Source organism: Anser brachyrhynchus (genome assembly GCF_964034855.1).
Source record: "Anser brachyrhynchus genome assembly, chromosome: 5".
In the NCBI taxonomy this organism is placed as follows: domain Eukaryota; kingdom Metazoa; phylum Chordata; class Aves; order Anseriformes; family Anatidae; genus Anser; species Anser brachyrhynchus.
The window spans coordinates 28,865,101-28,891,339 of record NC_137699.1 but is presented as its reverse complement, the minus strand read 5'-3'; the positions used below and the strand labels follow the sequence as shown (position 1 = coordinate 28,891,339).

Genomic DNA, 26,239 nt, shown 5'->3' with positions numbered 1-26,239 from the left:
GACAGACATTGTTGGAACTGCCCGTCCTGACGAGAAAGCCATCATGACCTATGTTTCTAGCTTCTACCACGCCTTCTCAGGAGCCCAGAAGGTATCACAGGATCCCAAGCTCCCTCCACAGAGCACACCTGGTGCCGTTGCTAATGTCCAAACCTTTTTTTCTTTCTCTCTCTCCTCTCTAGCTACGGGCATCTTTATTATGTTTTTGGTAGAGTTGGCTGTTGGTTCAAAGTGGTGCCCCAGACACAGTACATGGGGCAAGGGAGCCAGGAGTCCTACTTCCCTATAGTTAGCGTTGCTGTTCCAGTGGCACTTATATATGCCAGTGCCTTGGCATGCTCATAAAGGCCAAGAAAGAGGGGAGCCTTCTCCATTTGCCTTCCAAACTGCTGCCCTGGTGGCTGGGGACCTGCACTCCCTGTGTCTGGGAAGTCTGAGCTACAATGCTTGGTTTCACAAAGATGGAGACCACAGATTGCTCTGCTCAGCTGCTCACTGCAGGCTGACCCCACTGGAAACAATGCAAAACAATGCTGATAGTTATTCACTTTTTTTGTTTTCTTTAGAAAGATGGGGTAACAGAGCTGACTTAGTGGTTTTATGTTGGGTTCAATGAATACCCAAAGCCTTATCTTTTACCTTATATATGCTGCAGGTTGCCACACCTGTGCTTCAAGGTCCAAACCTGCTGCTTTCTTGAGTCATGCCACAAATTCAGTCCCAGTTCACCTGGGTCTTACAAAGCATGTCTAATGAGTACTTCTGTGGTGATATATGAACAGAGCACTGTATCATGACTGAGATGCCTGGCTTTGTTCATTTCCTTTTAACCTTTCCTCACCCACCATGCTGAAAATCAGGCAGTCGAGTCCTCACCATGTTTGGCTTTGCCATTATCCTGTTGGTAACAGAGTCACTTAAAGGAAACATTTTGTGGGTGAGACCTTGTAAACATCTCTGGCCAAAACCCAGCAGCATACTGGAGTGCCGTAGGAGCGCGCAGTGCGTGGTGAAGCAGAGCAGGCAGCGTGTAGGAAGCACGCTGCTTCGGAAGGCTCTGACCTCTGCAGCTCCTCAGTGTGCAGCAAGGCCTCGGGCACAGCCCTGAACACCTTCCGACAGCCCGTTTGTACCCTCCGACCACAGCTGGGAAGGTGCAGAGCCCGGATCCTCAGCTCAGGACCCTCCTGGATGCGGGGGGAGGGCGCAGGGGTGCCGCTTCGAGCCACAAGCCAACGCTGCTAGCCACCTTCTGATCCGACCTCCCAGCTCCGCATGGAAATCTGTTTGGCCTGTCCTGCTCTGCATGATGGGAAGTTTTCTCCCCCTCTCTCACGCCACCCATGACTGTTTTGTTTTATTCTATGTGCTGCTTCTTACTTTATCCTTTCAACCTCTTTTCCTTCTCTGCACAGATATTATAGGCACGCTAAGGCCGGATGAGAAGGCCATAATGACCTATGTTTCATGTTACTACCACGCCTTCTCAGGGGCGCAGAAGGTGAGACTTTACCGCTAACAACCCCCTCCCCACTCCCTGCCCTGCCCACTCGTCCTCTCCACCGAGGAAGGCTCCAGCCCCTCCGCCCGGCGCAGTGCCGAGGCTGAGCAGTCTCTGCTGCACCCCATCCAGCTCTAGCCCTGCTGGAGAAGTGATTTAGATGTCCTTCCAAACAGCTGCTCCTTCTCTCCAGTTTTCATGTCCCAGCGGTGGAGAAAGCATTGATTAAGCTGGCGTAGAAAGAGGAATGAGTGTCTGCTCTGACACAGTCAACACCCTGTCAGTGACTTAGCGGGCATCATCCTGGCCAGGCGATGCATCTCCAGAAGTGTCGTAATCTGATCGGTCTGGCCCAGGACTTTGCATCCTGTCTCCCTTGAGCTGCCTGCCTTCTGTTCTCACTCAGCTTCTGCTAGGTCAGTCATCGCTTCCTAGATTGTATCATGTCAGCTGACTACACGGTGGTAGCCTCTTTTGGAGTACTTTTGTGCTCCAGCCATGAAGGTCATCCCTACCAGGCCTTGAGCTTTCCCACACACACTCACTTCTCCATTCCTTGCTTCTCTATAGTCATTCTCCTCCCAAACCACCTGTATGTTTTATTTCTCTTTCCTCTGCTTTGCCCATTTCTGTAGCTTCAGTCCTACTTCCTCTTTACCCCAGAGTCTCTTTGCCTGGCACTGGGACATTTCTCCTCAGAGGAACCAGTCACTCACAGGCACGTTCTTTGGGCGAACTTCCTGCAAAATGGAAATTGCCCTGCAATCCTTTCAACAGAAGAAAAAGTTCCAGCCTTTCCCCCCATACCATAGCCTGTCTGGGCTGCAGCCTTTCCACGAAATCATTGCAGATTTCAGACTATGAGCTTTGGAACAATAAAATCCAAAACTCAGGACTGGATTCTTCTCGTTATATACGGGAATTAAAATCTCCCTGTTTCCGTAACTTGTTTCTCTCACCAGGCCTTTTCTGTTTGAGACCCAGTCCGTGCGTTGCCCAGCTTGAGGGGTAACTTGACTCCAGAAAGGCTCCATCTCTTTTGTGCAAAACGGTGCTGATGGTTGCAGCATTGATATAGATACTGTGCTGATGCTGGCTCTCAGAGGGCAAAAACAGGCAATAGGTTCCAGGGAGCAGCTTTTTGGGTGAAGCTTTTTGTTCCCTGCTGTGTTTCGTACGAATGAGATGGTGCTATCTGCTTTCCAAGGAACTGGAAATACGTTCCACAGCAGTGCAGTAGATTTGCCCGCTTGGCATGATTTATGTAGTCAGGACTTGTCCAGTGGGATCCTGCTTTGTGAATAGTTCAAAACCCCTAACACCAGGCTGCAAGCTCCATGCAGCTGATCCTTGCCTCTGACGACTGTAGTCTCAGAACTCATGCCAGCTCAGCGATAAGGCCTGTTGTTTGCCAGGTGCCCCTTAGGAATTGCTCCTTGCTTAACCCGAAGAAAGGGCAAACCACGAATACGAGGAGGGTAGTAGCCTGCTGCAGAAGTGGCTGTGTCCTTCTCCAATCCCCTCCTCTTCTCTCTGCGCCCGTTCCACCCTTTGGAAACCTGCTCAGCAGGTCTCATGTTCTCATCAGCAATTGGGGTGGATGCTAGGTCTGCTGGGATAACTGAAAACAACCTTCTGCTGCCTCAGGACCTGAACCAAGTAGCTGGGGCAAGAACTAGCGATGGAGCTTCTTTGTTAATAAAGCTTCAAACCGATGTGGTCTAACTGGCTTGTAGGGAAGATAAAAGATTTAATCATTAATTAAATTTTTAGTAGGCCTGATGGGCCAGCACCTCAGCGGAGAGCTGGCAGGAGGGGCCCAGTTCCTTTTTGGAGCTGCCCCAGCCGTACATTAGGCAGCTGCTGAGTGACACAGATTCAAATCCCAGGGCAAGTGCAGAGTGATTGCTGAGTGCAAGCCCCAGCCCAAAGTGTCTTGTAACATGTTGCTGCCTTGTGCATGGTTAGGTGACTTACTGTGATATCACTCCATTTTTCATTCAGATTTTTCATTACTGCCACCAGTCCTGAAGGGGAAGTCCCATGAGCCGCTTTCTGCTTCTTTCACTCTCTTATACTGAGCCTTTGAAGGTACAGGGTCCCCAGCCTGACGTGTGTGTAGATGGCTGCTTTTTCTTTATGCCATTTTGTTATATATATATATATAAGTATATATATGTAGGTATACTTGCTTTGGTTGGTTTGCTTGTTTTCTAACTGCTTCTGACTTTCACACTAAATGCATGATTGTTTACTACTGGTTGGCTTAATATTTTGTAAACCTTATTTCTGGGGTGAAAATTTCTAACTAACGTTTTGCTATTTTATTAAAAGATTGTGTTTGGCATACAGTATTCTGAGGTGGTCCTCTGAGGCCAGAGGGCAGCAACAGGCAGGCACCCTCCCTACGTAGCACACTGGGGGAATGCCTTCCTTTGTCATCGCCCTCGCCGAAGAGACCTGGGACCAAGAGCTAGAGACACAACTCCACTTCCATCCTAAGCAGTCCAAGTCAGGGTTGAGAATTAGAGAAAAGACAGTAGGCAGAGAAATTACTGCTACTTCTGCTATTCTTTGGCTAATCAGGTTTCCATTTCGAGCCCACCAAACAGGACATAGATATCTAACAGCACTGCAGTATCAAGCAGAATACCCTAGTCTCACCCTCCCTCCATGATCTTTGATGAGAGTAAGTAGTATAACGTCTTAGTGCCATGCTGTACCAAAGCTGATCAGCTCACACAAATCCTCAGAGAATCCAGCTATGTAGATTTCAGACCCCAGGATGGTGCATCTGGCTTATCAGGGCTGCTCCATGCCTTGTGGGCATCCTGCCTTGTTTGGACCCAACCTGAGCATCCCAAGTGCATCATTGCCTTAAGCAGTATGGGGAAGACAAAATGGCTTTTTCCGCTCCATTAATGAAGATGTAGGGGGAACTGCCTTGGTCTCGTGTAAACACTTTAGTGTGCAACTCTTCTTTTACCTGAAAGCGTTTCACTGAGGTGGTCATCTCCGCAGAACTGCTCACAAGTAGCAGTGCGGGGTGTATTTGTGGAGGTCACCTGAAAATGCTGGGAGCCTTTTGTCCTACCACGCTCAGAGGAAGTCAGTGTAACACGTTGCTCATGACGTGAGTGGTCACAGTTGCCACAGAGCCTTTCCTGCTGCTGCTTACTTACACAGAGCAGGCACTTGCATAGAGCACCCTTACACGGAGCAGTCTGGAGTAGGAAAGAACCACGGAGCAGCAAGTACTGGTACAGGGGAGGAAGAAGATTGGCCTCTGCATGTCAACCGTTAAGATAACACAAATAATGCCGTAATTGCTGACATTCAGAGGGCTTTTGTGTTTGGACAGATGTTCAACACATATATACACATGCAGACCTGGGCAGCTGGAGGAAATCTATCGTCAGATAGATGTAAATATGCCTGTGCAAAATGGGGTCCTTCCTGCACAGCTGGCTGCTGCTGCAGCGAGCTCCAGGGGTAAAAAAGCAAAGGAGAGTTAAGAGTGTGCAGGGAGCTCCTCTTCTGGGAAGACTGATACAAACATTTGGCACCGCCAGTTCCTGCAGCCACTGGGCACATCGTGGTAGGGCTCTGGCACTGGCTTTTTAACAGACCATTCAGTCTCGTGCCTATAAAGTTTTCTCTGGATATCAAAAAGCACTCCATTAAAGTAAAAACTTCTGTTAAAAACAGATCAAAGTACAAGTTTTCTTAAATGCAATCATCATTTACATTTTTTACTTTTTTTTTTTAAATGAAATGACTTTTTCCTGTATGGTTCCCTCTGATGTGTTTCTAATTAGTTAATGTCTGTGCATCTGCTAGCTGGCCCACTTTGATGAAGGGACAGATCACTGAATATACATTTTTAGAGGTTCTTACAAATAACTAAGATCATCATATCCCCCGAGACCTTCGCAATCCATATGTCACTGTACAGCCTGTGACTTTATTGCTGTTCTTGCTGCCTCACGTCAGCTGCAAAATTTAGAGGATTTTTCTCAAATGGCCTTGAATAAACAGATAATGAAAGGCCTTTTAAAAATAGAAAGAGGTTGAAACTTGCCAGCTATAAGCTTGGCAAAACTTCTTTTGTCATCAGTCCCACACAGAGTCTTAAGGCAGGGCACAGTGCTGATGACTGCTCTGTTGTAGCGCTGGCGTGTGCCCTCCTCTTCATCTCCACTTGGCCTCTGCAAGTGAGGAAGTGAGTGAGGAGAAGTCCTCCACAGGGGTCCTATGGGGAGCTCCAGCACCTACCCCAGGCACCAGGGTGATAACTGTGCTGTGGTAAGAGGATGCTGAGCAATCTCTAGGCACCTATCACAGGGCCACATCCTCCAAGGCTTTATGGCCTTGCACCTACCGCCGTAATAATAAAGGGAGCTGTGCAGATCCATGGATACATGCTGTACAAGGACCAGCCTGCTGTATGTTTGCTGTGCCAAACACTTTCATGGCACTTCAGGGCAGACTGTTTGCTCTTGAGCTCATAGCTGGGATTTTTCTGAGCATTGTTCTGTTCCAACTTCATGTTTTAACATGTCCAGCTCCCTGCAGAGAGCCAGGTTTTGGTCCCATAATGGGGAAAAAAAAAAAGGAAACTAAATAGTAGTAACAACAGGCTCTTTTTTGTGAGATTTGCTTTGGGAGAGTAAGCAGAATTATTATCCAGAAAGGGGGAAAAATCCTCTTCTCAACTGGATCATGCAAACCTGAATACATGGTAGGTGTCATGCAGCAAGATGCTGGGAGATGTGGCCCTGTGATGGATGCCAGAAATACAGGGAGTGCTGGAAGACATTTGCTGGGCTGAAATTAAGCTCAAGGGTGTCTACTACTTTATCTTCAAAACAAAACTAGAAAATTTCCAAAGTCCAACATATGCATTCACCTGATCTAGTGAAAGGTGTCCGTGCCCATGGCAGTGGGGTTGGACTAGATAAGCTTTAAAGGTGCCTTCCAACCCAAGCCATTCTGTGATTCTGTGCAGATTAACTGTGTTTAGGTAGTGTGTTCCTTAGGTAAAAGCATGTAGAGAGGCTCATCAGTTTGACACCACTCAGTTCCTGGTGTTGGAGCTCTGAATGGTGGTGAGGAGAGTGGAGTTGGTGACAGAAGCTCCCTGCCTTTGTAAAGTGGCATCAGGGGTCCTTCTGTAGGAAGCAAACAACAGGGCCCTCTTGTAGGAGCAGCTTCAGAAATGGCAGAGAAATGTGTTCATCTCACGACACACAGGGCTGGGGTCAGCTGAACTCAGAATCCCTGAAAGAACATAGTCACCTGAGAAGGGAAAAAAAAATGTTACAGAAGGTCAGATGGAAAGCAAAGAGGTCAGGACAGATATTTTTGAAGCACAGTCAGGCTGTAAGAGCCAAGGTTAGGAGACTTTACCCACAGGTATGTAGCAGGAAGCTAAGCTGCAAGCTTTGGCTTATATTTTTTTCACACTTTTCCCCCTCTCCTGTTTTTCTTCTCTTTGGCAGGCGGAGACAGCAGCAAATCGTATCTGCAAGGTGCTGGCAGTCAACCAAGAGAATGAACAGCTCATGGAAGACTACGAAAAACTGGCCAGTGATGTAGGTGTCCATGGTGCTGTTGGTTTCTGGGTGGTGTTGTGTAGAAAGGAATTGCATTTATCCCTGATAGTTAATCCTAGGGAGTGCTATTGGCCTGTGTTTTCCTAGAAATTTATTTTCTTTTCCCTTCTAGATTGAGGAAAATGAAAGGTTGAATTACATCTTAAAGAAGAGAAAAATCTGCTTTAAAAAGGAATTTTCCCCATGGAGCAGTTTTGAGTTTCTCAGTTTATCAGGAGCAGCCACAGAAATACTAAAAAATTAAAGTAAAACTCAAACTGTCTTGACTTGCTCAGGACTGTACAACATCATAATATCTTTCATACATATTGCATGCCAATATACTGCAGAAGTCAGGAATTGGATCAGAGAGAATGGAAGTTAGAGATAACTGAGGAAAGAAATATGCCTTTGCTGATAGTTGGGAAGAATCTGTGTACAACACAAGCTGGAGGCTGCGTTGGTTAACTGAGAAGCCTGACAGATGTGAAACTCCAGAAGTGACCAAATGTGGACTGGAGTATGTTTATGGAAGATAAGTAGGGAAGGGAAGATGGAGAACAAAAGGTCAAACATCGCCAATGAGCCTGGTTTCAGCCTGTTTAAAAAGCATATGACACTACTTCACTCACGCTACAGACTGCCCATTGCATTAGCACCTTGCCAGCTCCCTGACATTGGCTTGTGAAAGAGGGCAATTCAAAGAGCAATGCTGACTTCTAAGAAGCTAGAGAGAAAACAACATGGCTTTTCTCCTGGAACTGGAGGCCACAGCTTGTTTTCTCCTGTCAGATTCTTCTGGAGCTAATATGGCTTACAGCATCCATTAGTTGTGCAGCAGTCCAGCAAAATTCTAGGATTCATTTAGTGCAGTCTGAGGATGTAGTTTGGTCCTGATTATGTGAAATCTATGACTTAAGCATGTTGTGCTAGCAGTGCTGCAACAAGCAGTACTACTCAGTGTGGTAGGGACTGGGCTGCTCACAAGAAAAAAAATCATACTCCCAAAAAGCTAGCAAGGTTTTCCTTACTAGCCCTGCTGATGGCAGAACCTTTCTGACAGCAAGCATAAAAGTAAGTGGCCCCTAATGAGATCAGACCAACAGCTGTAGTTTTAACACAATTTCAGTTCAAGGCTTCTTGTTGTTCTTTTCAGCTGCTGGAGTGGATCCGTCGCACCATCCCCTGGCTGGAGAACCGGGCACCAGAGAACACCATGCAAGCCATGCAGCAGAAACTGGAGGACTTCCGGGACTACCGCCGCTTGCACAAGCCCCCCAAAGTCCAAGAGAAGTGCCAACTTGAGATCAATTTCAACACCTTGCAGACCAAGCTACGGCTCAGCAACAGGCCAGCCTTCATGCCTTCAGAAGGGAAGATGGTCTCGGTGAGTGGGGGCAATTGAGCATATATATTCTCCAGCTGTGTCCAAAAAAATGGAACTGGGCCGAGCAATGCCAGCCTCTGGAGTGAGCTGTTCTGTGGCAGAAACCCTACAGAATGTAGTTCAGTGAGTCCATAATAAGAGAGGAACAAGGAATCACTGCTCCTCTGTACCTAAACCAGACTCTGAGGCTTTTCACAAGTTGCATGTCTTTATGAGGAGATGTCTGGGTGCCTCTCATTCTTTCTAATTCAGAAATAATTGGATTTTGTTATATTTTCATGTGAGGGAGTGTACAGAGAGGGTTTCGTGTGCAGACTGATATATCTTGACACTGCTAGGCCTGCTTATCTTAAGTCTGGCACTTTGTCTTCCTGACCTGTCTGCACAACCTTCTGAGATTAAAAGCACACACACCCACTCTCTCCAACCAATTTGAGCCATGTAGCCCTCTGGGATTAATGCTGAAGTACATCTTCTCCCCCATCTTCTAACCTCCCTTTTCTTCCCGTGCTCCTGTCTCTAGGATATAAACAATGCCTGGGGTGGCCTAGAGCAGGCTGAGAAGGGCTACGAGGAGTGGTTGTTGAATGAGATCCGGAGGCTAGAGAGGCTGGATCACCTGGCAGAGAAGTTCCGGCAGAAGGCATCTATTCACGAGTCCTGGACAGATGGTAAATGCCAACCTATGTGCTTCCTATTGCTGTCAGTTATGTAGAGAGGAAAAGATGGGTCTTATATGGGTTCTGTATGAGATTTTCCTCTCCAGAGTGCTAGGCTCATTTCTTACTTTATTAGAAAAAAAAAATCACAAAAATCACCTCTGTTCTGCACTGGCATTCCCTAACCATGCCAAAGGGAGATTTTTGGACTGAATAGAGCTACAGAGCAGAGAAAAGGTTACTGTAAAGTAAATACCACAGTTGGCATTTACAGGAACAGCATAGTGAGATGAGTCCAGTATAAACTGTGACTGCAACGGCTTGAGCTGCACTGCCTGCCCATATCTGTTGCTAATGGCAAACTCACTCGTTTGAAAGTGAGAATTGTGCATCTCTAGGCAAGCATGCACGAGGGCAAGCCTCGGGCAGGGTGTCTGGAGTGGGGCAGGTACCCCAGCAAAGGCCGCAGGGTTGTCTGGGTGCCCGGGAGCTGGCTTCGGGGGCACTGGGTCCTGTCCTTCATTCTCTTGTCCTTTGGCTCCCTCCTCAGGTAAGGAAGCAATGCTGCAGCAGAAGGATTACGAAACCGCTACCCTCTCGGAGATCAAGGCCCTGCTGAAGAAACACGAGGCCTTTGAGAGCGACCTGGCTGCGCACCAGGACCGCGTGGAACAGATTGCTGCTATTGCACAAGAGCTCAAGTACGGCACCGCGACGCACATCCGATCCTTGGGGCCAGGGAGACTTGATCAGCTTTGCCCTCTGCCCTCTGGAGAGCCATGAATCCATCCCCATACAAAAATGCTGGGAAGTCCTAGTGTTTCCAAACAGTATCTAGGATACTGTTCTCCAGTATCTAGACATACCAGAAAAGCAGGCCAGAAAATGGTTGAGTCGTCGGTGCCGATGAGGGGGAGGCAGAATTACATTCTCAAGCCAAGTTTCCATCCTCTTCCAGCTTGTTATACTGCCGTGAACCCTTTCCTAAAGAGCCTGACCTGCCTCTGGCCCCTGTTAGGTTGCAGCGCTGTAACACTGTCCTACTTTTCCAGGAACAGAAGGAAACAGCAGAGGATAGCAGGCACTCCAGGGACTCCCAGTTTGCTCTGTTTTATCAAAAAAAGGCCTTACTGCTGAGGAAAATAGTCTGCTGATTGTTTCAGCCCATGGTGGTCTCTATTGCCACTGTAGGCACTTTGCCCCAGGAATAATGCACTGCATGCACTCCAGTTGGGACTTGCACCAGGGACTCTTTACAGCAGCTCATTTTCTCTGGGCTTCCCCTGGCTTAGAAACCTTCACCCCCACTCCTTTTCCTGGATTGAGGCGTGACACAGGTTACTGGGTGAAACGGGGTCCCATCAGAGTGTGAGGCTGATTGCCAGGGAGAGCTTGCCTCTGTAGCACGGAGAGAGATTTTGAAGCCCTGCATGTTCCTTGGCAAAAACAGTCTGAACAATTTGGCTTTGACTTTGTTTCCCATTGTTAAAAATATTTATATATCACACTAGCCTATTTCAAGTTAGACAGTATCTGGGCTAGATCATCTCTCTTGGGCTGAAAGACTGTTTTTCCCTAAAAAATCAGGATTATTGGATCATGATCGTTACCTCCTTTACCAACAAAGATTTACAGAAGTGCTCACTTGACCACTGGAGGATTGACCTTGGAACAGGAGGAGGGTTCAAGGCAATCCTCCATGTCAGTAAGATTAAAACTGAGGCTGGCTAGTCAGCAAGCATTAGCTGACCTGCCACTTCCAAAGCAAATGCTACATGCCAGACAAAACGGCTGCGGCTCTAATAGCGACAGGGAAAACTGGGCCCTAAGCTGGGGGACAGCTGATTTCTTCCGAAGTGTGAGAACAGAAGGCTCTGCCATCCTTCCAAAAGCCATCTCCCATCTCGGCAAAGGTGCTGTGCCCAGAAAAAAAGATGGCCGAGTTCTTCCCTCATCCAGAGATACACTGCCAGGGAGATTGAGAGGGTGTGAAGGAAGCCCCTGTGGCTGCCCATGCACAGGCACGCTTCGCTCCCCAGCACCAGTGGTCCGGCCTGGGTGCATTACCAGCAAGGCTTTCAGAAGCAGTTCTTTCAGCTGCAGTGCTGGCTGTGCAGCAAAGTAGATCAAGGAACTGATCTGGATTAAAAACCCAGCAAAGAAAAAGTTATTTTTAGCCGAAGGCAGTTTCATGACTAGTTTTCCACAAGACTCCACCAACAGTCGAGCCCACACACCTCAGGAGGGGCAATACAATGATGGGAAGAAATGAAGTAGGAGGAAACTGTTTAAACCTGCGTTACTGCATAAGAGAAATGCTCATCAGATTGCCCAGGGTCATTCAGTAGCTCAGCAAGTTATTCCACCTTCTCTTTTATGGGTGACACTTCCCAGTTTGGCTGGTCTCTCTCTGCCTGCAAGCTTCTCCCTGTTTGATCATGTGCAGAACCAAGAGCACAAAGTAATACAAGACCACAGCCCTCAGCCTACCCCCACGTTCTCCTTTCCCCAGCCATACTCTTACCAGCCCTTCTTCCAGGAGTGCCAAGCTACAGACACCCCAGCAAAGCACTCTGTTATGAGGCATACCAGAGAGAAACCTACACTGTAATTCCGGGATTGTCCTAAATAAATGAATGGGTTGTGTATTTCAACTGTTGCTGAAGGTTGCCACCTCTCCTATGCAACTGTTAGAACATCGTACGTAGGTTCTTGGCAATCATAATAAGATCTTTGCTGCCCATTCTACTGATGTGCAAGATGCAGGTAGTTAGCCTGCTCGATTTTCTCGAGCAGAATACAGGGGCGTACTGCTGCTTTTAATCTGCTTAATCCCAGCCTGAGTAAAAGTCTCTACTCCCTTCCCCTAGTGCCAGGTTATCCCCATCAAGCAGCCAGAACCGATGTTTGTTACAGCCTTGGGTGGGGGTTGTTTTTTTTCCTGGTGCGTGATGTTTGATGTGCCAGTGTCTCCAAAGCTAGATACTGCTGTCTTCCTGGCATGCCTTACTTGCAGAGGCCATGAGCCCTTTGTTTGCATCTGTCCTTAAGGCTGATAAAGTTTTCTCTTTCTTCTCCAAAAGGTCTTAATTTGCTATTTTGTCCTTTTTCCCCACCCCTCATAGTGAGCTGGACTATTACGATTCTCCAAGTGTCAATGCCAGGTGCCAGAAGATCTGCGATCAGTGGGATAATCTGGGTGCCCTAACCCAGAAACGTAGAGAAGCTTTGGAGGTGAGACATGTTGCCAGTTGGGATTACACGGGTAGGTCATTTGTGGGAAGCAAGCCGCAGTGGGTGTGAGCAGCCAATTTCTCCTGGAACATCCCAGACTGTAAACCAGGGCTACATTTCCGTATACTTAGGCAGCTTCTCTGCTTCCAGCCCAGTTACGGTACCATTTGTTTGCTCAGGCTATTGATTAGTTTCTACTTTCCTGTGTTCCGTAGTTTGATTCTTCTTGAAAAGACTGTCCTTGTTTGTTTAATTTCAATGGACCTCATATTTTTCCCTCAGAGAGAGGAAGAAATCCATCTTGTGTGTAATCTTAACAGCAGAGAGACTTTTACTGTAGCACTCTCCTGGGAGCACCAAGGAGGTCTGAAAGCTCAGAGAATCCACATATCTGTGTGATTATTCTTCTCTAACCATCTTTCCTCATTTTCTTTCTTTTTTTTTTTTGTGTACGCTCAGAGGACAGAGAAGCTACTGGAAACAATTGACCAGTTGTACCTGGAATATGCCAAACGAGCTGCCCCTTTCAATAACTGGATGGAAGGGGCCATGGAGGACCTGCAGGACACGTTCATCGTTCACACCATTGAGGAGATCCAGGTACAGAGCAGTCATTTCCACCAGCCAGGCTGGGACAGAGGGAAATCAGGAATCTCCTGGATTCCTAACGGTGCTGAATTTGTAGGTCATGTTTTGGAGATGCTGCTCTAGTGAGTCAGCCTTAGCAAGAGAAACAAAAGGGACTATGTTTTCCCTTGATTTCTTAAAAAAAAAACAAAAAAACTGTCTGAATAGATATGAGACAAGTTCACACCATCCTAGCTGAGTACAAAGAACTGAAAGCGAGTTTTTTATTGTGACTCCAGTCTTAGTAATGAGAGCTTGAAAGCTGAGAGGATCTTTTAGAGTCCTGTGTTTGTTTGTTTGTTTATTGGTTTGTTTGTTTGTTTGTTTTTTAATCCAAATGAAGAAAGCTTAGTGCTGCTCTCAGATTCTGTGGGTCAGTTGTCTCATGTTCAGGCCATTTGGTCCTATGTGATGTGGCACGAAGGCAGCTGTTGAGCTGCCAGCAGGGTTTCAGTGCTAAGCAGGATTCTCTATTTTGTTAGTGCATTGCCATTTGAAGCCAAAGACTTTTTGCCTCCTGAAGACAACAGGGACAGTATCTCAGTTTTCCCCCTTCTGAAAGGCTGTAATGAAATGAACTTGTGGAGCTTGAGGTATCTATAGGTAATTTTCAGACCTTTGGGAGCAGGAATTACCTTTCTCTGGATTCCAGAGGGGACTATTTCTTCTGCTTGATGGGCTCATGAACAGAATCCAGGAACTCATTTGGATTCAGCTGGCTGAGATGAGGAGCCAGGATATTCTTGCTCCTACCAGCTGCTGCACTACCACCACAATTTCCTCCTGACATTGTTCTCTCTCAGGACCTGTTCAGTTTGTCAAAACTGATGAGTTTGTTGCAAGAATGGTTGACAGCAACATGGCCATCAGTGAGGCAGTGAATTGGAGGCGAACAGAGAACACAAGGCAGCCAGGGTGTCAGAGAGGCAGTGAAATAGCCCAAACCAGGCTTGAGCTCTGTTACTGAACTGCAACTTGCTACTTCCACCCTTCCCTTCTGAACAAAGGGGTTCATTAAGTGTTTCATAATGCAGAACAAATCTGAACAGCATTTAAACATTTCCATCATCTCTTTGTGACTGCAGAATGTTTCCCAGCTCCCCCAGACTTGCATTACATTTCTGTGGCCACTGCAGCAGCTGCAAAGTAATGAGTCACCATGTAAGAAAGCAATTCTACAAAACTAGTTAACAGTGTGTGTGTTGTAAGAAAGTGGTCAGTCATGAGGTTTACTTTCATTCCTTCTTCTGTCCACGCTGTTCCTTCCATTATCCCTGCACATGCCTCTCTGTCCCCCATTTGTTTTGCTGCTTCTTCCCCTGTGTTTGCTTCCCTAGTCTTGATCTTCCAGGCTTCTGGGATGAAGTGTCTTAAAGGCCTGTAGAAGCAGTGGGAAATGAGCCAGGACCAACTGGCTTGTCAGCTGTCCACAGGCTACCAGCAAGTGTACCCCTACCATCGGTCCTTGGATCACAGTCCGGGCACCACAGCAAGATGGGCAACAGAAAGGGCCTGTTGTGTTCAGGGAGAGGGAGCTGTTTTCAGCAACAGAAGCTTATGTTGCCTGTTCAGGTTTGCTGTGGGCTGGAAGACCTTCACCTGTTTCTAACTTACGCTGATCAGACTGGATCTGACTCTTTATTATTCATCTGAAATCATCTTTGATGTAGAACTAGTACATACCTAGTGGGCGAAGAAAAATGTGGTGCATTTAGACAAGTACTCCAGTGTTCTTCCCAAAGGGGGCTGAGAGCCATTCACAGAGCAATAATGGAGAAACAGTTCCATTAAATTACAAGGCAGAATTATTCCATCATGTTTTGGGATGTGATTTCTGTCCCTGGTCAACATGGGACAGAAACAAAGAGAGGGAAAATGAGAGTTCATTTCATTTAACTACTTAAAACAGCCTGTTTAGTGATGCTGGGAGGTGCTGAAAGTGTGTTAGAGTAGCCTATTTTATATCCTGGGAATATGTAAGCTTTTGCAGTCACTTCTGCGGGGATATATCTGCTGAAGAGGCTACTCAGTGACTAACGCTCTTCTTTGCTGCTGCCTTCCTTCCACAGGGATTGACCACAGCCCACGAACAGTTCAAAGCCACTTTGCCAGATGCCGACAAAGAGCGACAGGCCATCCTGGGAATCCACAATGAAGTCTCAAAGATTGTCCAGACATACCACGTCAACATGGCAGGAACGAATCCGTACACTACAATCACCCCACAGGAGATCAATGGCAAATGGGAACATGTGAGTTCTTTATAACCTTGCAGTCAGTGTGGGGGAGGCTGCTGCTCAGTCACTGAGACCCCAGGAAGGGGATTATTTAATCTGAGTTATCCTCTGTGTTTACTGCTGAGCTCCTGCACATTTGCCATTTGCTTTCGGCTCAAATGCCATGTGCTTGGAATCGGAAGACATCTTAAAAATATATGCCTAAGGGTGTCATCGCTTTTCATTCCTTTTTTTTTTTTTTAACAAGAGATGCTAAATTAAGAACTTTGAGATTTTAAGTCCTCGTTTGACCTGAAAAGCAAGTAAGTATGTCATGGGAGTCAATATCCTTCTCCACCATTCAACCTTTCAGATGTTCAGTCTCCACAGACAAGGAGCCATCCAATGCTGTAATCCTAAAAGAGCAGATAATCTTAATACCAGTTTACACTGGTGGTTCTTACCACCAAATCAATGATATCTGCAGCTACTACGATTCAGCCTGCATCAGGCACCAAAACCCCAGATAGTGGATGAAAGCTTCTTTTTATGGCCTGAGATGAATTTCCAGTCCTGCAGTGAATAGGATTCACATTCCATGAGCCTCCCTGCCAAGGCCTAAAATTTATGACCACTTTTTTTGAGTACAGACACCCCTCATCCTGGCGTTACAGGCCTTTTTGCAACGCCACTCGCAGTGGGTCTCTGTACTTTCTCTGTCTCCAAATCCTAACCCTAGAGAGAGCCCAGGTCCAACAAGCACCCCACCTGGGGCTCCCCCCAAAAGTGTCCTGGATTAAAAGCTTCTGGCAGCCCTCACCATCTTTTGGAAGCCCCTTCACAACCCCACTCACACTGGGGCTCTCTCATTTCTCTCTCCCCAAACCTTATCCCTTCCTTGCATCAATTCCTACAGTTATTATTCACTTAGCTTTGCATGTATTAAATGCACACTTTTTCACTCTTTGCTCTAGGTGAGGCAGCTGGTTCCTAGAAGGGATCAAGCACTGATGGAAGAACACGCTCGCCAGCAGCAAAATGAACGACTTCGTAAGCAGTTTGGTGCACAGGCCAATGTCATTGGACCCTGGATCCAGACCAAGATGGAGGTATTCTTTTTTTTTTTTTTTTGACTACTGTTTTGGTCATTCTTCGTTGAGATTACAGCAAGAGAAACTTTCATAGAAAATATGGAGAATACAAAGATTGATATTGATTACTGAAGTGCTTTTACTTTCCTTCCCCTAACTCTTCAGTAAAGTGATAAAAATACATTACTTAAAACGGGGAACAGTGGTATTTGAATAGAGTCAAATATATGTGAAGCAAGGGAAAGACCCTACATCAAAAGCATATTTTCCGTAACTGCTTTCACTGCAATTGCACACATCTTGGTACACATGAGAAAATATATACAACTAGCATGTCAAACATCAGCAGAAGAGAAACATTTTTAATGGAAATCTTCTCTCTTTAGGTAAGATTTGAATTAAAATTGGAGTTGATGAGATGAAAAACTAGGAAGTTGTTATTGATGGTAGGAGATGTAAAGAAGAGAGCAATTACAGACATTTCTTTATGAAGGGACTAATAGTGGAGGACAGCACATCAAGAAAAGATCTTTCTTGCTACTTTACTAGCTTATGGAATGCAGTTTCCTTTTTTTGCATCTTTATATTAGACACATTTCATGTGACACACCCCACTTGGAAAATGTTCAAGGCTCTGCTGAAATTTTTGCTGACAATGTCTCAGCTCATCTAAAGTAACTGCTCTCTGAGATTTTTTTCTCTGAATCATCATCCTATGCAAGTATGAAATAGCTGCATTAAATGTCAGCCATGTTAAGGCTTTTCCTTCTAATGGGATGTAACTCCTTTCCCTTTGTTAATTTAATGCAGGAGATTGGCCGCATTTCAATAGAGATGCATGGGACCCTGGAGGACCAGCTCAACCACTTGCGGCAGTATGAGAAGAGCATTGTGAATTACAAACCAAAGATTGACCAGTTGGAAGGAGACCACCAACAGATCCAGGAGGCGCTTATCTTTGACAACAAGCACACCAACTACACCATGGAGGTAAATGTTTTGCAAAGCCTTTTCCCTGCTGGAGTGTAGTGCCAGCAGATCAGACAGCCTGATCTGTTGTGGCCAGTTAGCACCAGCCACATCCTGCTCAGGCAATATTGTGGTTCTCAGCAAAGGGGAGAGCTTGACAGTATGGCCAAGCATGCAACAACATGTTAATAAATTTCTTTTCAGCCTTGCTGTACTTCATACCAACCTGGTCCACTGTTCTTCCAAATGCAGACTGTAGAAATAACCTAAATGAGATATCAACAGTATTGCTTGAAAAATTGGCTGGTCTTGTTTCTCCTGCCACCTGACTGTGGCAGCCTGTTAGCCGGGATTAGAAAGACCAGCCAAGCGTTGGTGAGTTTGAGTTGCTACAGCCTTGCAGAAGAAAGAAGTCCAACAAAACCTTTTTAAAATCAGAGTCTGGCTTTCTGTTGACAACGTGAGGTTTCTTGGAAGCAAACTGAATTCAGCATGAGTCCAGCAGAACACAGACAGGCTTTGAAACTTGCTTTTTGGTTTCTGGCCAGCTCTTCATTGAACAACAGCAGATGCAGTGGAGCACCAATGTATTTCAAGGACTGTGGTTTATTTATTTTCTTGGTTCACGTAAGGAGAGTTTTCTGCCCAACTGAGTCCTAGAAGCATTGGGTTTGATTCTCATTTGTGTTAAAGGCCCCCACTGTGTTGCTGTACAAGGAAAAGAAGTTTGCAGTAAGACCAAGACTTTATTACAAGAAGGAATTGGCCTCTTCAATGTTTTTTACAGTCAAAATTCAGATTTTAAATATCCGGTTGGCTTACAATGTGGATGAGAAGGAAGCGTTTCTGAGCAAGTGGACTTCAACCTTGGCCACCAGGATCATTTGATTTGTAACAAGTAGCATATTTGATCCAATGGCCTCGGAGGCAGAAAAACTTTTTAATTTACAAATTGTCTTGTCCTCCTTTTTCCAGCATATCCGAGTGGGCTGGGAGCAGCTATTAACAACAATTGCTAGAACCATCAATGAAGTGGAAAACCAGATTCTGACCCGTGATGCCAAAGGAATCAGCCAGGAACAGATGAACGAGTTCCGGGCTTCTTTCAACCATTTCGACAGGGTAAGTAAGTGCTGACTGCAGCTTGGTAAGTTACAAGCTCTCACGTAGACTGCACAGTACAACAACAAACAGTCACTGTAGTAAAATTAGATTAATAGAAGAGGCTTAATTCTTAAAAATGCCACTACTGTGGAGCAGGGAGATTGCCAAGAGATCATTAGCCTGGGAGGAGAAGTATATCTGAAACAGAAAGTTTCTTAATAAAGCTAAAGTGTGAAAAAGTTTGAAGGCTTATTTAGAAAATTACATTTTTACCCCAGCTTCACTATCTTAGTTTATAATCCATAGTTTATAAATCCTTTGGAGCAGCTGTCCTGTGCTCTGATATACCATCACATAAACCAGTACTGAAGAAACCAGCATTGCTCTTGTATGGAGCAAACAAGAGGATCTATGCGCAGAATGACATTACATAATGCAGGTAAATCCTGATGCAAAGCCTGTCGTGCCTTACTGTGGAGATACGTGTCAAGGCACTAACAGGTACAATAAGAAAAGAATTCCTCAAAGGAAATCCTCCTCCCCTCGATTTGCCACCCTCCTTGCAGCTCTTCCTTCTCCATGGAGAAGCCATCAGCTGGCATCCCTCTATCAAACAAATCAGAAAGCTGTCAACACAGGGAGGCAGAGACAGCAGCCCAAGCCTGACACCATCTCATGACTGGTTCTGTAGGCTCAGTTATCAGCCCCCTCACTGTTGTCTGGAAATCCATGCGCCTGCAGAGATACTAAGTCAGTGATGCAAATGTAGGTGCTCTCCACCATTTGCTGCACCAGTCAGACTGTTTGAGAGGTCTCCAGAGAACAGGGCTGCAGCCTGCCCTCTCAGAGGCTGGCAACATTTTCAGACTGCTGAGCACTAGCCATTTCAGCCCCTCTCTAGCTGCCAAAGGAAAACCAAAGCCATAGCTTCTTTCCTTAGCAGAAGGACCCAGAAAGCACTGTAAGTTTTGTATTTTGACTTTCATATCATTTGCCCCTTCCTCCACAACAGTCTGATAATGCAGAGGAAAAATGTCTTTCCCAATCTTCAGCTGTGTATTTGAGTTACAAAGGCTTAAGGCTGGATTTAATAAGCTGATTGTTTGAGGAAAGTCACATGGAATTTGCCCCACAATCCTGTCTGTAGCTTTCTTTCTCTGGCCAGAGATGGTGGCTGCAGGCAGGGGTTCTTCAGTGCCCGGGGCTGTCCTGAGCTAAAATTCTGTGGGGTGAATGGGGATTCTCAGTTCCTGTCACAGTTTGTGATCATGGGTACATCCAAACACTGGGGGAGTGGGGAATGAGAAAAGGGAAGAGCAGCTGCCAAGCCACGTTGTGCCATGCTGTACAGCAGTGCTGTTTTCAGAACTGAGCACTTCAAACAGCCTTGCCAGTCAAAGCTCCACCTTATGTGCAGGTCTCATAAATACAGCAATAACACTGCTCCCTTGAGCTTCAGCTGTTTTTCTTTGTCTGTTCCTGGGATGCCCTGACAGCTCAGCTTCCTCGGGTGTGTTGCCAAACATACCTGCCCTCACCTACTCCTTTGGTGGGACTTTTGACTAGAAGAATAAGGCAATGCTTCCCACTGCCTCTGCCTGCTTACCTGCACTCCAGGTTACTAGCGAAACACAGGGCTTCTGGCACTATGGATAACAAGCAGTGATGCGAGTAATTCACTTGGGAGATGGAGATCTTGAGGCTTCTGAGCATTGACTGTTTTTGTCATTGAAATGCTCTCAAGATGTGACGAGCTTTCTCAGAAGGAACTGTTCCAAGAGCATTTTTAGCACATCCTGAAATGTCATTGTGATATCTAATGTTGTGCACTTTTTATTTTTCTTCCCTGTCTTTCTATCTGCATGTCCTTCTTCCTCTCCCTCCTTTCACCCACTGCATGGTGCACCTATTTGTTGTCTTTCTGCCTCCCTTTGATCTCCTCTGTGTCTCCCTTCCTTCTGCCCACACCGTCACCCCACTGGCACTGCATGTCCTGCTGCCTGGCACACCGCATAACCAGGACCACTCCGGCACACTTGGCCCTGAGGAATTCAAAGCCTGTCTCATCAGCTTGGGTTACGATATTGGAAACGATGCACAGGTACTGAATGCTAGTGGTGAACACAGCCAGATATTAAACTATGAAAAAATAACAGTTTTTTTCCTTTCTTTTCTTGTTTGTCTTAATCCATCTGTCATTCTTGTGTTTGACTATATATGCATCATTTTTCTATACTACTTCCTCCCTAAATGTACCTTGGTATCTATTCCTTCTTAATTCCCTAATTGTTTGTCTTTGGAAAATTCCCTTTATATCTTCAAACTATTCCATTTACTTCTGTGTCACTTAACGATCCTTCTCTTGTCCGTCTCTCAATCGGTCTTGCTTGGTATCTTAATTCCTCTTTTTCATCATCATTGTGTCCCCTGTGTGTAAACTGTTCCATGTCCAAAACTACCTTTATTTCTTTATGGTTTCACAAACTACCTGTGTTGTATTGTTTTTCATTGTCCCGTAAATACTTTCTTCCTAAAACTCATTCTTTGTAATGTCTCCTGTGGGTTCATTTCTCCCTGGCCTGGCCTCCCTTTTCTTTCTTGGCTTTTTCCATCTTTGCATCACTCTCTGTAGAAGAAGACTGGTATGATGGATTGTGAAGATTTCCGAGCCTGCCTTATCTCCATGGGTTACAATATGGTAATGTAGAGCCCTCTGTCACTCCTGTTCAAAGTGATTCTTATAGCCACCTTCAAAAAGAAAGGGAGAATGTGTAGCGAATCAAGGTAAACGCAGTCTTGTTTTCCAGCAGTGGAAGTTAAATCTAGCACATGTAAAATTCTTCTCTCGCAGCAGTAGCTGAAGGTTAAAAAAAATGAAACCATTGTCTAATTCTTGTGTATGTCAAATAAGAAATATATTTATCAAACCGTGCAGCTACGAGTGGAAGAAACAATAAACTTTTTCATATCGCTATGTGCAGTATGCACAGTGGCATATAAGCTCCCCAGCCCTGAGCATCAGTTGAACTCATCTGGACATATTCACAGCCTGATTTCTGAATACACTCAAATGCCACTCCTCCCGTTCACTTATTTCACATCGATCTTCCTGTTCATGTAAGTAGGTTCAAGTTCCAGTCATCTTCCCTGTAGCTTTTTCCTCACCAGAGTACCTGCATATTCACAACAGGAACAGGGGACCTTGAGAGGCAGGATAACTAATGGGGAGAGCTTCCCCAAAGACTGATGTTCATTAAAGGGCAGGAGAAGAGCGTAGTGCAAAAATGTTGAACTGTATGCTCAGTATCTTTGCTCCTGATGCCAGGCAAAGCAGTGTTTATTTGCCTTACTTATCAGCCCAGTGTAAACACAGACTCTTTAAAGTAGTGGGCCAAGCTGTAGTAACATTCGATTAGACACCTCAATTAATCTTGCAGGTGTACTGATCTAGAGGTGTTAGAAGAGCCAGTTCCCAGGAGAAGACTCAGCTGTGCTTTCCCCTTCCCCCTTACCTGGGGAGGAAGGAGTCCCAGAGATGAGAACAGATAATTGTTTATATGAAAAAATAAAAAAGGAACAAAAATCCTACTACAAGGTTTTGGCCTCTCTAGCAAAGTTATCTGTAGCACCTTTCCTGTAAAGGCTAATACTTCCCTGCACCTCACCAGATCTGCAAGTCCTTTCCAAAGCCTGTCTAATCAGGATGAACTAGTTACTGTTAAAGGCCCCAAAGAGGTTTCTTCTGGTGGATTCTGTTCTGGCAGCTGAGGAGAACCATAAAAGTTCTCTTTTAGTAAATGAAAGTAAAAGGATTTGAGGAATGCAGATCTCCCAATATTGCTACAGGCATCTAGCACAACATGTATTACAGAGAAAGCTGCATCTTCCCCTGAAGTCTGTATGACATTGTTCCCTGATAGTGTTGTCCTAGAGCTAGATGGAGCTGGATGTTATCCTAGGTCATAGCTGAAAGTATTTTATTCCAAAGAACAAATGAGTGGGAAGCATTTGTAGACGACAGGTTAAAAAAAAGTATTCTGACAAAAGGTTGAAGTTGTTTCTGTCTGGCTTTGTTTTCCGAGCTGTAAGATGTGCTGCTGAACAGTTTCTCCCCACTTTCATAGCACTGCTGCCCAAGTGTCCTGGCTTACATGACTGTCTTGTTCCCCAGGGAGAGGCAGAGTTTGCCCGCATCATGAGCATCGTCGACCCTAATCGCCTGGGTGTAGTGACGTTCCAGGCCTTCATCGACTTCATGTCCCGGGAAACAGCAGATACAGATACTGCTGACCAGGTTATGGCTTCCTTCAAGATCCTGGCTGGAGATAAGGTGAGGCTCTACATCCTCCTTTCCAATCTCCATTGCTCCTGCTTTCCTTTTTCCCTCCTGTCTCCAAGGGGAGTGCTCTCTAGCGAGGAGAGTGTTGTCACAGGACCACCGCGCAGTGCTGGAGGAGTGCAGGGTTAAAGTGTGGGTTAGCGGGCAGCCTGCCAAGGCAATTGGAAGCCCTGTTGCGCTGTCAGTCAGAACTATGCTGCCCACTGTAGCATTAAAAATTGAATTAAGAGCTTAGCTGCAATTTGTTATTTTAAAATGTATGAACAGATTCAACAGATGGTTCTTGATTATTCTTGAAAAACTATTAATTACTGACAGCTGTAAACTTGAGGTGATCTTTGTAGATATCACTACTGTTGTTATACGATCAATACTAGATTTTCATTGAAGATATGCTCCGTCTGCAAGTTCTGTGATTTAAAAAGGGCATCTTTTGATCACAGAAATTGGCCAAAAATAGGAAAACTCACAGAATGAATGTAAAGTACTAATTTTCTAAATTTGCATCAGTGGAGCCAGCTGATATGAAATATATATATTCTTATTTTTCTTACATAAAAATCCCCACTAATCTTTGCTACAATTGCATAAATAAGTAGTATATCAAATACTAATGATTCTCTGTATTTGCTAATGATTTTGTTCATCTCACAGTAAATTTCTTAGGTTGTAATAAGTTATCCTTTCATCCACTACTGTTTTCTGTGTTTTGCTAATAATCTTTTCATAACCTGTAATGTAGAAACCCATGACGCCCGTATGTGTCTAAGGCATTCTACCTGACTAAAGCCAGTTCTATTGACTTTCAAGGCCTGAAAATTCCAGCTTATTGTGACAAGATAAAACACTGAATAAATAAGTTTTTTTGGCATAGAGTATTATTTACTAACTCATCTACTCTGTACAGTACTTCAAATAAAATTTTCAGTGTTTAATATGCTCCAGTAACTACAACATGAATCAGACAGGATTTCATTATGAAGAAAAATCTTTTATTCATTCCAGTCATGAAACCAAAAGACATGAAAAAGAGTAGAGAAAGTCAAAGAAGAGAGAGAGATTCTCTGAAACCTGAGCCATTTTTCAGAAGACTGCAAGTGAGTCAGTTAGCTAAATACAACATGTTGGTTAGCAAACAGGCAGTTACTGTTACCAGCTGCATGAAGAGAAGCCAAGCTAGCCTCACCTCAGCTGAATGAGCTTCCAGAAGTCAGTTTTATGTAAGACAAGGTTTACTTGCCTATTAAAAATGTATGTTGTGAAAGGCAAAGATTGTCAGCAGAGCTGTGAAAGCAATAGGAAGCGTTGGCTTGTCTGCTGCCTGCATCGGTGCCACCAACCAGTGCTAGTGAGGATGGCTTCTTTCCGTGGTCTGAAGAGAGGGAACAGCAGTTCCCAGGCATCATGAACTGCTGCCGGTGAGAGCAGGATCCAAATTAAACTTCTGCTTCCTTCCATTTGCCTTCAGTAGGACCTCCACTTTCAACGAAAAGGGGCAATTTCACACTAACAATTTACCTGACCTACCACCAGGTCTTTTCTTTAGGTGTGCCAGCATCTCTCCTGAAAAAACAATCCTCCTGTCCATTGTAAAATCATTTTCTTGGCCAAACTGTAGGGAGAGCAACTGCATTTCCTCCAAAGGCGTGTGCCCAGAGAGCGCTGTGTATGGATGTACAGTCCTAGTCTAGCTGTGGTCTGTCCCTGACTGTCATCTGCTGCCCTTGGGGGACAGGGAGCGATTGTCCCGTGAGGAAGGTCAGTCTTCTGAAAATAACGCTTGCCTTATCTTGTGTCCTCGTTGCAGAACTACATCACTGTGGACGAATTACGGCGGGAACTGCCTCCTGATCAGGCTGAATACTGCATTGCTAGAATGGCACCCTACAATGGCCGTGATGCTGTACCCGGTGCCCTGGACTACATGTCCTTCTCCACAGCGCTCTATGGCGAAAGTGACCTTTAACTTTTTTCTGTCCCACCACACGCTCCCTCCCCTCTCCCCCGTCCAACACACCCTTCTTTCTCTTTGCAAAGCAGCCTCTGCTCCGCTCTTTTTTGTGTTTCCCTGTTTTGCTTCAGATAACAGATCACATTTTTAAGTGGGGGGGAGGACATTGACATGACACCGCCTACCTTGCCCTTGAAATGACAGTTTACAAAATTATTTTGTGCAAAAAAAGTTACGTTTTAAAAAGAACAGACATATTTTATTATAGAAAAAAAGGTATTTTTCTCCACCAGATTGAAACTTAAAATGAAAATGTTAAAATATTACACCAAATATTTTTTGTTGTGACATAGAAAGTCGAGCACAATGTTACATTCCATCCTTTCCAAAAAGAACCAAACAACAACAAAACGCCACTTGTTCTGTTAACTTTTACATTTGCGTATGTCTCTTTATCACGTTTATCTTTGGAGGGGGGAAGGCACACAAGTGCATGTGTTTGCTGGTTCACTCATTTCATGAAAATATTTTATGATAAACTTTTGAAATTGCTGTGTTTTCTAGGGAAAAAATAATGTACACAGCTCATGTTTTCATATTTAATTAAAAAATACAATATGCCTCCTATGTTTATCAGTGCACAACTTTTTTTGTTGCTGAGAGTTGTCTGGTTTCAGAACATGAAGCTTGAGAGTTGATAACTTTGATATTGCTTGTCACAAACCATATTAAAAATTTCTTGTGATAACAAATCTAGACTTTATTCATTTGTACAGTAAATGTTTAATCCTCTTTAATTGAAACCACAAGCATGAAGAAGAGAATCCAAAATGTTTTTTCGTCAAAATTACAGTCCTTTGAATGTCAACTTCCCTCTCCCTTAACCTTTTCATTTTTGTTGAATTAAGTTGGAAATTTCACAGATTTCTGACCACTTTCAATTAGACTTATACCATTTTTAACCATCCCTTACACACACACACACCTCTAGGAACAATATCCTCATTATTCCTTCAAAAAACAGTACAGAATTTGTTACTAGAGCTATACAAGCACCATATTTTGAACCAGTTCCTCCACTGTTCCATGCTCAGCATTCAATATCTCACTGCTTTTAATATCGCATCTTTTGACATTGTAAATTCTTCCAGAGCACTCAAGAACATCTTCGTATCGGACATTCAAAAGAAACAAGCCTTCGAAACATCTCTTTAAGGACCTTTAATGAATCATAAAGTAGAAGCAAATGCATGCACCTGAAAATTAGCAAAGGGAAGCAGCTAATCCCTTTCCAGACATCTCGTGTTACAAATACATCTCTTGCCCTCCCACAACTTTTTAGGAAACATGGACTTAAGAACAAAAATCTTCATTAGTGCTTCATGATGTGTTTCAAGTGGGCTTTTTAGGTATAACCACATGCAGCTGCCTCCAGTCCTGAGGGCAGTTTTTATTTTGAAGTGACTAGCCTGCGGGAGCTGAGAATTCATTCACAGATTCACAATGAACTCCTGCAGCTCTCAGCAGAATTGCCTTCTGTTTTCTAGGACAAAGCTAAGTCCTGAGG

At 44.9% G+C, this 26,239-nt stretch overlaps 1 protein-coding gene across 7 annotated transcripts in view; it reads left to right on the top strand.

Moving 5' to 3' along the window:
• Nucleotides 1-25,424, top strand: part of ACTN1 (actinin alpha 1) — an 86,933-nt gene extending 61,509 nt beyond the window's left edge. For 2 of the 7 annotated variants that reach the window (XM_080595373.1, XM_080595375.1), the window contains exons 8-21: nt 6-91; nt 7,003-7,095; nt 8,252-8,482; nt 9,006-9,153; nt 9,692-9,842; nt 12,267-12,375; nt 12,835-12,975; nt 15,072-15,254; nt 16,193-16,327; nt 17,120-17,299; nt 18,254-18,400; nt 20,403-20,483; nt 22,554-22,712; nt 24,529-25,424. In XM_080595373.1, coding sequence (XP_080451499.1) covers nt 6-91; nt 7,003-7,095; nt 8,252-8,482; nt 9,006-9,153; nt 9,692-9,842; nt 12,267-12,375; nt 12,835-12,975; nt 15,072-15,254; nt 16,193-16,327; nt 17,120-17,299; nt 18,254-18,400; nt 20,403-20,483; nt 22,554-22,712; nt 24,529-24,687 — 2,003 coding nt within the window. In that variant the 3' untranslated portion in view covers nt 24,688-25,424. Of the gene's footprint in view, nt 1-5; nt 92-1,415; nt 1,502-7,002; nt 7,096-8,251; nt 8,483-9,005; nt 9,154-9,691; nt 9,843-12,266; nt 12,376-12,834; nt 12,976-15,071; nt 15,255-16,192; nt 16,328-17,119; nt 17,300-18,253; nt 18,401-20,402; nt 20,484-21,014; nt 21,081-22,553; nt 22,713-24,528 lie in introns of all 7 variants that reach the window. The other 5 variants (XM_080595377.1, XM_080595376.1, XM_080595379.1 and 2 more) reach the window with 5 other exon arrangements.
• Nucleotides 25,425-26,239: the final 815 nt, after the last annotated feature.